Here is a 12695-nt window from a genome sequence, read left to right as displayed (position 1 = left end):
TGGACGTAAGAGGCAAAATAGCCGTGAAAGTTATATGAATGGATAATTGGAAATCAGAGATAGTGAATGAGGGGTTCGCCGCTTTTAACAGTATTCCAGTTATATCGCGGCGTGTCAGCTTAATGTGGGAGGAAAGCCCGAAGTGATGCAGGTCTCAGACGTTTACCACTTTGATGAAACCAAAGAGCATGGGTATGGTGCTGACGAACTTAGAAACATAATCGGGGCGAACCGGGGTTCGAACCTACAATCATAGATTTCTGGCGTGTCCAAGGGACGCAACTGTGCACAGCGAATCGCGGCGCCTTAGATGACTGAGCCACCCGTGACCCCTGAAAATCAGAGATGACACTGGGTGTTCCGGAAAAGGTGAGCATGTCCTGCCCTACCTATACACGCAAAGTGTGCTGTTATTTGAAACACAAACTCGGCCAGTTAATTACAGAATAAAAATTTATTATTACACATGTATTTTACATATATCACACGTACAAAATTCACATTTGTCACATATAAAAAAAAGAAATAAATTATCGCAATAACTATGTCAATATTTTACCGGGTGTTTAAAAAATCGACGAAACCCTTTCCATTATGATAAGAGTGAGTGAGTGAGTGAGTGAGTGAGTGAGTTGGGTTTAACGCCGCTATTAACAGTATTCCAGTTATATCGCGGCGTCTCAGCTTAATGTGGGAGGAAAGCCCGAAGTGACATGCCCGATTGTACATCATTAGTTGTGTTATGTGTACACGAAAGGCTGGAGCTGTTGGAATATTACTCGACAAAAAGGGGGAATTTCAATGGTGAAGTCATCACTCTTTTAGGACCGCTTCCGTGATCTAGTGGTAGAGCATCCGCCCGGAGAGCGGAAGGTCCGGGGTTCGATCCCCGACCGAGTCATACCAAAAGACGTTAAAAGATGGTACTTGTTGTTACCCTGTCTGACGCTCAGCATTAAGCGGCTAAAACAAGGACTGGTCGGCTCGGAGTCGGTATACTGTGTATGAGTGGGGTATTCATGTTAAACTGCGGCATGGTATCTCAGTGGGGTAGCACTATAAATCGGCATCAGTCCGGACTAAAACAAGCAGCCACACACACACACGTGCATTCACGTCGCTATATAAGTGCAATAATCTTGGACGCGACGTTAAGCCCCATTTCACCTGACCTCACCTCATCCCTCTTTTCATACAGTATTGTGGAGAGTTTTTTGTCATTGTATGCATAGATTTAAATGTAAGACACACAGATGAGGCGGTTTCACAGGTCTCTCATTCCCAGCTCCGGTGAGTAAATCAGTGGAAGGAAATTGGCTATTTTATAGGGTATAAATACAAGCGTTAATAACACAACTGCCAATGACATATGACATAAACAGCATGTTCCATAGATACAAACAGACCTATAAATATGAACTTGGGGTTATAAATATCACGTTAATTATTGGGCACAGGAGTCGTTAATAAACATTACTTGGATGAATCTCAATAACAAGCTAAACGTTGAAATCGCATTTTTAAATGGCAGATTGCACATATAAAATCTTTAACAGACAAACATATATAAAAATAATAGATCACTCTGCGCCTGCGCATAAATATATTTTACAAATCTGAAAACACTGACATGGCAGATCTACGCAAAGGTAATCCTGCAGAAGGCCGTGGGGCACTCCTTAGCGATGTTGTAATAGGACGCGCACCATAAGGCAAAGTCTGGTCTGGACTGGGGAACGCACTTTCGTTCACTTGGAGGTCTAGGTCGAACCCCAGTCTCCTCTCTTTCCGGACATGCGCAATAGCATATATGGTTTGGGCAGTGGCCGAGTAGGCAGTTGTCGTGACACCATTCGTCACCTATATAGCTGAATTTGGAGTAGCAATGATAATTTGGGGAAGATGAATCGCATACTGGTGTTGTCAATGTTGCCGTGGTTGTTGTTGAAGATGCTGTTGACGATATTGTGGTCGAGTCTGTAACTGGTTCTGTCGTCTCTGGTGTTGGTTTTGTTGTTGAGTCGGTTGCTGACGAAGAGTCTTTCGTTGTCGAGGCAGTAGTTAAAGCTTCTGTCGTTGTTGATGGAGTGGTTGATTCTTCTGTTGATGATTCTTCAGATGATGTCGGGGGAGTGGTTGACGCTACTGTCGTTGATTCTTCAGATGATGTCGGGGGAGTGGTTGACACTTCTGTCGTTGATTCTTCAGATGATGTCGGGGGAGCGGTTGACACTACTGTCGTTGATTCTTCAGAAGATGTCGGGGGAGTGGTTGACACTTCTGTCGTTGATTCTTCAGATGATGTCGGGAGAGTGGTTGACGCTTCTGTCGTTGATTCTTCAGAAGATGTCGGGGGAGTGGTTGACGCTACTGTCGTTGATTCTTCAGAAGATGTCGGGGGAGTGGTTGACGCTACTGTCGTTGATTCTTCAGATGATGTCGGGGGAGTGGTTGACGCTACTGTCGTTGATTCTTCAGATGATGTCGGGGGAGTGGTTGACGCTACTGTCGTTGATTCTTCAGATGATGTCGGGGGAGTGGTTGACACTACTGTCGTTGATTCTTCAGATGATGTCGGGGAAGTGGTTGACACTACTGTCGTTGATTCTTCAGAAGATGTCGGGGGAGTGGTTGACACTTCTGTCGTTGATATAGTGGTTGACGCTACTGTCGTTGATTCTTCAGATGATGTCGGGGGAGTGGTTGACGCTACTGTCGTTGATTCTTCAGATGATGTCGGGGAAGTGGTTGACACTACCGTCGTTGATTCTTCAGATGATGTCGGGGGAGTGGTTGACACTTCTGTCGTTGATAGAGTGGTTGACACTACTGTCGTTGATTCTTCAGATGATGTCGGGGGAGTGGTTGACGCTACTGTCGTTGATTCTTCAGATGATGTCGGAGGAGTGGTTGACACTACTGTCGTTGATTCTTCAGAAGATGTCGGGGGAGTGGTTGATACTTCTGTCGTTGATTCTTCAGATGATGTCGGGGGAGTGGTTGACTCTACTGTCGTTGATTCTTCAGATGATGTCGGGGGAGTGGTTGACGCTACTGTCGTTGATTCTTCAGAAGTTGTCGGGGGAGTGGTTGACACTTCTGTCGTTGATTCTTCAGATGATGTCGGGGAAGTGGTTGACACTTCTGTCGTTGATTCTTCAGAAGATGTCGGGGGAGTGGTGGACGATGTATCTGCTGCAGTTGTACCAGGTGTTGTCGTCATGGTAGGTGTAACGTCATCCACAGATGAGGTCTCAATGGTAACACTGGGAGACGCTGCAAGAGTGGACAAGCCACTGGAGAGTCCCGGCGAGAAGGACGGAGTATGTCCAGACACTGTACTGCTCACCTCTATGCTCGTCGTAAACAGTGGAGGGATGGACAGGATTAGAGTGGTGATTCCCCCATCAGAACTACTTACTGGAAGCGTGGAAGATGGAAGGATGTCAACACTTGTCGATAGGGATGAAGGTGTTTCTAAGCTTTGTGACGATGATGCATAGGATGTAACTATGATCGTCGAGGCTGGTTCGCACAAGCTTGTAAGTTGTACGCTCTGTTCGGGTGTTGATGTGGTTATCATGATTGGGGAGGATGGGTCGCTCATAAGAGTCCCACTTGATGATGTTGCCGACTCCATGAGAGACGACACTGCACTTGAAGGAAGCATGCTTGAGCTTGGTGTTCCAACACTGAAGTGCGATGATGACGATGGAGCTATTGATGTTTCAAACATAGAGGAGGCCGAATCGCTTACACTATTGTCCGCTGATGGTGTCTCCGTGATAAGCGACGTCTCTGCACTTGTTGGAAACACGCTTGAGCTCGGTAGCTCCACACTAGATGCTGTTGACTGTGGTGGGGAAATGGTCGTGCTCAAAGTGTTCTGGATGCGAATGTCTGCACAGTTATAAAACTGTTCCTGGGGCCCACAACCTCGGAAGGGACAGTTCTTTCCACCATATCGATAACCTGAAATTAGATAATAGGTCAACGTTGTTATAAGGGTAACGCAATTTTTCCAGACATTATCATTTGAAGAAGCTCGAGGTCTTCCATTAACTGCCCGACGAAGGAGTGCAGTTGAAAAGCCCTAGAGCTTGTTTAAAAAAACCCATAATACCAAGCCTTTTAAGAACATGCGTGGTTTGGAATATAATGACATACATATAATAACAGATATCACAAACCTGTGTTATACTTGAACTGTAAAACACAGTGTTCACATGTGATGGCAGGTGGGAGAAGAACACTGGAGACGACTGTTCCGTTGAAGCTGCCAGGATAGTACTGCGTCTCCTGAATATCTTCAATAACCAGCAGGTTCTTGTCAAAACAAGCTTGAGTTGCCGGCCCCTTGATTTCGTCAAGGTCGCACAGGCGGAACTCGAAATACCCCAACTGTTGAGGCGGCCAAATTTCTACCCTCACCGTCACGGAGGCTGCAGGTTGGAAACTTCCGGCGATGATGCCGACTGCGTACTTCCCATCATCCTCGTTTTCGCGTTCACCATCACATGGATCTCCACAAGGGCCACAGCACCCTTCGTCGCCTATGGTCGACCATTGATGCTGTAACACAGAACATTCAGTGCAATAAGATATTCATGTGTGTTGTTTAACACCGCACTCAATAATAATCCAGCTATATGACGGCGGTTTGTAAATAATCGAGTCAAGGTCAGACAAACCAGTGATTGATATCATGAGCAACGGTCCATGCCGTGGGGGTACGCTGACACGCACCAACCAATCTTTCCAGCCTGAACACACAATCTATTTAGTCGCCTCTTACGGCGAGCATTGGTTCATGCGGACCAACATCCGGGTAACAATAGGTCTTCAGCAACCCATGCTAGCCGTAAAAGGCGACTATGCTTATCGTAAGAGGCGACTAACGGGATCGGGAGGTCAGGCTCGCTGAAATGGTTGATGCATGCCATCGTATCCCAGTTGCGTAAATCGATGCTCAGGGTGTCAATCACTGGATTGTCTGGACCTTATTCGATTATTTACGGACCGCCGTCATTAGCTGGAATGTTGCTGAGTGCGGCGTAAAGCTTTAATCAAACAAATCATGCGGACCTTTTCTAACCCGAAATCCTAACGAGCGAGTAGTGATACAGCTGTCAAAGCAGCTATTACGCAGCCACTAAACGCTACAGTTGGCTTTGTAACTAATATAATGTCGTTGCATGATGCCCTGCCACGTAATAAACTTTGATGCACATTGAAAGTATAAAATACATCTATATGTAATACGTATTTCTGATAGTTTATAACTAAGGAAAATATTGCGAATCGGATCAAAATATTTATTCACTGGTAAATATGTTTTATTGTAATGCCTTCTAAATTCTTCTGCGACCGCCTCCGTAGTCCAGCGGTAGAGGTTCCGCCCAAACAGCGGAAAGTCGGGGGTTCGATCCCTGACTGCGTCATACCAAAGGACGTAAAAAGTAATGGTACTTGTTGTTACCATGCCTGGTCCTCGGCATTGAGGGTCTAAAACAAGGACTGGTCGACTCGGAGTCAGTACACTGTGTCTGAGCGGGGTATTCATGTTAAACTGCGGCAGGGTATCTCAGTGGGCTAGCACTATAAAGTCGGCATTAGTCGTCTAAAACCCCTCCAATTCGCTGTGCTAAATTGCGTCTCTTGGGCACGCCAGAGACCTATGATCCTAAGGCCGAATCCCGGTGCACACTAATTATGTTTCTAGGTTTTTCAGCACCATACCCGTGCTCGAGGGTTTCAGGTCAAAGACGTGCATCACTTCAGGCTTTCCTCACACATTAAGCTGACCTGTCGTGTTATCACCGGATTACTGGTCCAAACGGTGTTAAACCAAGCTCACACACCCTCACGATATAGCGCAAATCAAGCGATGAAACTAAACATAATCTACAGCCGCACGAGCACGGTGCCACATGGAAAATGGGTTGCAGTAAACCTAAGACATCGTAATTAACAATCATCTTTCTTTACCTTCAACCAGGAAGACTATACAAAGACTTCCAGCTTCAACGATAGTGTCATATGTACTTTGTGTAGTACCCCTAAACTCAGCTCCTAAAGATAGCTAGTAGACCTATTGTTGAGGAGGAAAAATGTATAAATGGGCTGGGGCAGTGGTAAGCCTTGGTTCAGAGGTTTGCAATATTATGTAACGTGCGTCGTGTTCGTAGCCCATGTGTTGTAAATTGGTAAGCGACCCCTTCAGTGCGGGATATCGATCACAAAGATCGATATCGAGCGTTAAAGTCCAGATTGATCGCTAGCGTATACGTAACGTTACAATTAGAGGGTAATTAATTTAGGGTGCAGGCAGCACGAGATCAGACCTGTTGATATGGTCTCTGATTATTAGAAGTGAAAAAATGACCGAAACATATTCTGCCGCACTAGCAAATAAGGACAGATCTTACTGGTTATATAATTCATTTCAGAGACGAGGTACGTAACTACTGATATTATATATAGCCTAAGGTGACGTGAGGTGAAATTGGATTTTACGTCGCGTCCAAGATTATTGCACTTATATAGCGACGTGTATGCACGTGCGTGTGTGTGGCTGCTTGTACTAGTCCGGACTGATGACGATTTATAGTGCTAGCCCATTGAGATACCATGCTGCAGTTTAACATGAATACCCCACTCAGACACAGCTAGTATACTGACTCCGAGCCGACCAGTCCTTGATTTAGCCCCTTAATGCCGAGCGCCAGACAGGATAACAACAAGTACCATCTTTCAACGTCTTTTGGTATGACACGGCCGGGGATCGAACCCCGGACCTTCCGCTCTCCGGGCGGACGCCCTACCACTAGACCACGGAGGCGGTTATAGCCTAAGGGATAGCCATTGAGAAGGTCACCCAATGCATGTAAGGGTGGTGGGGTGGCCTCGTGGCTACGGCCGGTGACCCGGCTTCGAGTCCCCCATATGGAGACAATGTTGTTTGTTGTTTAACGCCGCGCTCAGCCTTCCAGCTATATGACGGCGGTCTGTAAATAATCGAGTCTGGACCAGACAATCCAGTGATTAATCTCATGAGTATCGATCCACGCAAATGGGATACGATGACATGCATCAACCAAGTCAGCGAGCTTGACCACCCGATCCCGTTAGTCGCCTCTTACGACAAGCATAGTCGCCTTTTACGGCAAGCATGGGTTGCTGAAGACCTATTCTTCCCCGGATCTTCACGGGCTTGCGTGAGGCCCATTTCTATCCACCGCCGTGATAATAATAGTTATGATAACGATGGTGATGATAATAACAATGAGCTTATATAGCGCTGACGTTTGCTCTGTGCGCTATTGCTGGAATAAGTGTTCAAAGCGGCGTAAACCTATACAAAGGTACTCAGTAAAATGTTTGATCTAATTGCGTGAGGGGAATCTTCAAACCAAATACCAAAGATACATGTTAATTGTCTACAGCTGTATAGAATTGCATTTAACTGATCTCAACAGGCGCTCTGATCTATAATGTTTGTAAAACTGTCACTGTCCTATTGGCGTCATGGCCAAAAAAAACGAATGTTCTCTCTGTCCAGTAACATAACTGTCCACATTATCCCTGGCCGTCCCTAAACCTTTAAGGTGAGGTGAAATGGGGTTTAACGTCGCGTCCCATATTATTGCACTTATATAGCGACGCGCATTCACGTGTGTGTGTGTGTGTGTGTGTGTGTGTGTGTGTGCTTGTACTAGTCCGGACTGATGCCGATTTATAGTGCTAGCCCACTGAGATACCATGCCGCAGTTTTAACATGAATACCCCACCCAGACACTGTATACTGACTCCGAAACGACCAGTCCTTGTTTTAGCCCCTCAATACCTAGCGCTAGACTGGGTCACAACAAGTACTATATTTTAACGTCTTTTGGTATGACGGCTGGGGATCGAACCCCGGACCTTTTGCTCCCCGGGAGGACGCTCTACCACTAGACCACGGAGGCGGTCCGAAAACTTTAAGGTTTCGAGAGATTCCACAATGTTAACACTACTGTCAGGCGATGAAATAGCCTATTATTCCTAACAACGCCCACTTGTCGGGTTTGATGCCAACTTGAGTACAGTGGGCGGATCCGTGAAGATTCGGGTTAGAATTAGTCTTCAGCAACCAATGTTTGTCGTAAGAGGCGACTAACGGGATCGGGTGGTCAGAATTCGCTGACTTGGTTGATGCATGTATCCCAATTGCATGGATAGATGGTCAACATGTCAATCACTGGATGGTGTAAGTGGTTGTTTGAGAGATTGTTCGAGTGATTGTGTGACTGTTACAAGCTGTCCATGTATTCGGAAACCATTATTGCCGGATTGCCGCATTTCTTGCGATTTGAAGATTTATTTTTTTATGTTTTAAAACTTGATATCACTTTTTCATACGTTTATTCATAAATATTTGAAAACACTTCAAGAAAATACATGTAACTTTTGTCGACAAAGCCAACTAAAACAGGAAGTGGGCGAAGCTTGGACGGCATGGTGCAAGTATTGCATAAACAGACACTGTAGGCGTGTACGTGCAAGGAAGGGAACACAACAGCACGTAATTCCCACACTTAAATTTTCATTTCAAACAGAGAAAACACATTTTTTTAAAATAAAAATCCGATTGTTCTGCATTTGCATGACAGCTATCATACAGAGACCTGAATATGTTACTGAAGAACATATTTCATAATTTTGACAAATTTGACATTGATTCATTATGAAAATGCATGTTGGCTGTCAGCTGTCTTCAGCAAATTTATTAACATAATTTACGGTTGCTGTAAACAATTGATATGTCTTACGTACTTGTAGCGACAAGATGTTTATACATAAGAATAGTTTTCAGGGAAATATAAATCACTTTTTTGAGATTTTAAAGAATCACGCAGAATTATATTTCCGTTGATATTCATCATGTTTCTTTGTTTGTTGTTTAACGACGCACTCAGCAATATTCCAGCTATATGACGGCGGTCTGTAAATAATCGAGTCTGGACCAGACAATCCAGTAATTGATCTCATGAGCATCGATTCACGCAATTGGGATACGATGACATCCATCAACCATGTCAGCGAGCCTGACCACCCGATCCCGTTAGCCGCCTCTTACGACAAGCATAGTCGCCTTTTACAGCAAGCATGGGTTTGCTGAAGACCTATTCTACCCCGGATCTTCACGGGTGAATTCATCATGTACTCTCTCGATATTATTTGGTATTTATATAGTGATTAGATATAAAATGTCAGCGCTAGGGAATGATCAGTCTAGAGTATCCGTTTTTCATTGGGTATAAAAGGCAAAATAGTGATGAATATTGTTTGATTGGATCACAGGAAATCACCACGTGTTCGAGAAAAGGATAAGCATTTCCTACTCTATCGGCAGCACACATCACTTGCACACAAACACATCTTAAAGAAGTATCTGTAAACTGTTTGTAATCACAAAGGATTAACATACTTTTTAACTTGTTCTAACGTTCCCAAACGTTATTTTAAAAACAAGAAAGGTTACATTAATGTACTCATTTGACAAAAAAATAGCAATTCGAGAACGTTTATGAAGTACAATAAACAATAACGAAGAGGTTTTGTCTGAACCATACACTAGATACGGTATTTTCATTGGACGACGAGCGAGCCAGTCAGATGACTTTGAAACTAAGAAATCATGCAACTTTAGGAATAACGACGTCCAGTTTATTGCATATGTCGACGTTTCGATGTATATTCGTACACTGTTATCAAGCTGGAGTGACTAAAGCCAAGTGATGAGAGGTATATATTATACATGACATGGTGTGATAAGCCGCAGATTATCATTGACGGAGAAAGTAACGGCTAAAAGCTCCGTCGTTCGTACAGCTTGACCCTGTTCCTGACGTGCATGCTCGAAAGAACTGAATGAGTGGGTTGGGTTTTAACGCCGCTTTGAACAGTATTCCAGTTATATCACGGCGTGTCAGCTTGATGTGTGAGGAAAGCCCGAAGTGGTGCAGGTCTCAGATGTTTACCACTTTGATGAAACCTACGAGCACGGGTATGGTGCTGACAAACCTAGAAACATAATCGGGGCGAATCGGGATTCGAACCCACAATCATAGGTTTCTGGCGTGTCCAAGGGACGCAACTCTGCACAGCGAATCGCTCGAAAGAACTGACACAAAGTGAAAGTCCAATCTTACATATATGTCTACATGTATCTTCCAAACGTGATTGAAAGAAGAGCGTATGATGCTTATTTCACGTGAGTTATTACACGACAAAACGGGCGTGTCCAACTGCACGATTCCGTCCGTCTTACACACAGATGTATATAGGTACGAGGTCAGCTATAAGATACACTCGTCATAGAGCAAGGTATACGCATATTTCACTCATGACAGATGATATGTTCGAGATTCAGGCGACTTAAGGAAGAGTTGTTAAACTGTGTTGTCTTCGTGTTTCCTGGGCTTCTAACTTAAATAATTGCCCTAGTTCCCCCGTAGAACATTCTGGGTGGGGTCGCTATGTTGATGGAGCTTTGTCCCCTTCTTATTCCGGGTCAAACATATTTAGCTGCATTCCTTACCACCTCATATAATTAATCTGTTCTGCTTAGCCCTAAGCATGTCTAAAAGTAAACCGTATTTAACGGACCAGAACGGTTTGATAATGCCCTGTGGAGACGTGATAGCTGCAAAATGACCTCCCTGTTTTCTTGTTTGTTTGTTTGTTTATTTGTTGTTTAACGCCGCACTCAACATCATTCCAGATATATTACGGCGTTCTGTAAATAATCGAGTCTCAACCAGACAATCCAGTGATTGACATCATGAGCATCGATCCACGAAATTGGGATACGATGACATGCATCAACCAAGTCAGCGAGCCTGACCACCCGATCCCGTTAGTCGCCTCTAACGACAAGCATAGTCGCCACTTACAGCAAACATGGGTTGCTGAAGACCTTTTCTACCCGGATCTTCACGGGTCTCCCTGTTTTCTGAACATTCACATTTGTAGGTGTTATGTTCCGTGGCGGTGTGTTTTACCCTCTACGTATAGGTATCGTGTTTAGTCGTTTCAGTCCTGACGGGTTCCAGTCTAGGACTTTGTCGCCGACCGAATGATACGTATAACAACAACCGGCCAAAAGAAAGAATACACTTGAAAACTGGATTTGACCAAAAGTTACAAACGCTATCAAAATGGTACTAGTGTGAAAACAGTCACGAATACTGCAAACGTAAGGACCTAAACACAACTACGATACCCGTATCAAATACATGACAATCAAAACACCACTTCTTGTTTGTTTAATTTTTAATCACCATAAACATTGGTGCACGATTTCCTTTGCCAGGCAATTAATTTTTTATGAATTATATCCTTGTTTTTCCTATGTATATGTTTATCAGACATTGACTGACATATCTGAGCAAAATTGATACAGAGTAAAATACGGTTATAACGAACACGCTTATAACGAACTGAAGGATATAACGAACTTACTTTTTTGGTCCCGACTACTTGCTGTAGTTATGCTGTATATGTGCTTATAACGAACTACGGTTATGACGAATTAAAATAAGTAGTCCCTTTGAGTTCGTTATAACCGTAGTATACTGTAAATTGCTTAACATAAAGCACAAAAACACAACGCAAACGACTTGTTTGATTCATAACAACATGAAATTGTATCATTGAAATTGCACATTTCGTATTTAATGATATTTGAAATGCATGTAACTTTCAGAACAAGCAATTTCGTACGAATTGAAATTTAAATGCAAATGCATATTCACTAAATGGAAATCGCTAAAACCATATATAAACATCTGTCGTATACGTTTTTAATTGTTATATCATTGAACAGCTGATTTATGCCATTCACGGATACATTGTATCTTATTAATAATTAGGATAATTGGATCTAGATCCAGTACATCCAAATATTGACTTTATTTATTTTTTTAAAACTTCATCGCCTTCATACTGGAAAAAAAGTATTAGAAACAACTTTAATGTGACCAAAAGTTCACAAGAGATTATGCTACTTGACAAGGCTTTTCCTGTATACACTTGAAGAAAACAAGAAAGAATTAGAGTTTTTTAAAAATATTATTAAAAGATATCAAACATTTTCAAAACCTAAAAATGGTATCAACTTACATCAAATCCTCCGCAGTTTAATTCCCCGTCGAGTTCATTAACAGGTGCACCCTTATATCCATATCTCCATAGCGACGATCTCTGCGGGGGTTCCAAGAGACGGGCAAAGCCGGTGATCTGTTGAAGTTGACATAAAACAATAAATATCTTTAGAAGAGTCATCCTTACTATCTCTTCACTGGAAATGGTTTGTTTTCAGATTCTCCATTTAAATAACCAGATAATGACGTCACCTGCCCTTACAGAGCAATTGCCTGACCTCTTGACCTCGTGCGTTGGATGGTTAGAAAGAAAAGGTGTGTTACCTCAAACCACCTTGTCTGCCGTCATGGAAAACCGTCACCTTCTCGACTGGGCGGATTGTGTCAAACTATTGTTCGTAAACAAGTCATTTTACATATCTTATCAACATTTTAAAAATGAATAAAATATATATATTTTTAAAATCTAATCTGAGCTCATCAAATGAACATTTAGTCACGCATAAGAGTCGTTTTTGTTATGTTTTCCCCACATGTAGAATATCATGC

General features: G+C 43.2%; 1 protein-coding gene across 1 annotated transcript; it reads right to left on the bottom strand.

Annotated features, from left to right (window-relative positions):
- Positions 1 to 543: 543 nt before the first annotated feature.
- Positions 544 to 12327, bottom strand: LOC139461859 (uncharacterized). Its single transcript, XM_071243341.1, has 3 exons — positions 12166 to 12327; positions 4191 to 4572; positions 544 to 3972 (listed from the first exon to the last, which is right to left on the bottom strand). Exons 1-3 carry the CDS (start codon positions 12325 to 12327, stop codon positions 1640 to 1642), a joined length of 2877 nt encoding a protein of 958 aa, XP_071099442.1. The 3' UTR covers positions 544 to 1639.
- Between the last annotated feature and the right edge of the window lie 368 nt (positions 12328 to 12695).

This window comes from Haliotis cracherodii, unplaced genomic scaffold, assembly GCF_022045235.1.
Source record: "Haliotis cracherodii isolate W230 unplaced genomic scaffold, xgHalCrac1.p SCAF_15, whole genome shotgun sequence".
NCBI lineage: Eukaryota > Metazoa > Mollusca > Gastropoda > Lepetellida > Haliotidae > Haliotis > Haliotis cracherodii.
Note: the sequence above shows the minus strand (reverse complement) of the source record. Positions and strands in the feature narration are given on the sequence as shown.

Coding starts and splice junctions, on each gene's coding strand:
- LOC139461859 (XM_071243341.1), bottom strand. CDS start 12,327: ATGACTCTTCTAAAGATATTTATTGTTTTATGTCAACTTCAACAGATC. Junction 4,573..12,165: donor TAAACTGCGGAGGATTTGAT/GTAAGTTGATAC, acceptor TCTGTGTTACAG/CATCAATGGTCGACCATAGG. Junction 3,973..4,190: donor ACAGTTCAAGTATAACACAG/GTTTGTGATATC, acceptor ATCTAATTTCAG/GTTATCGATATGGTGGAAAG.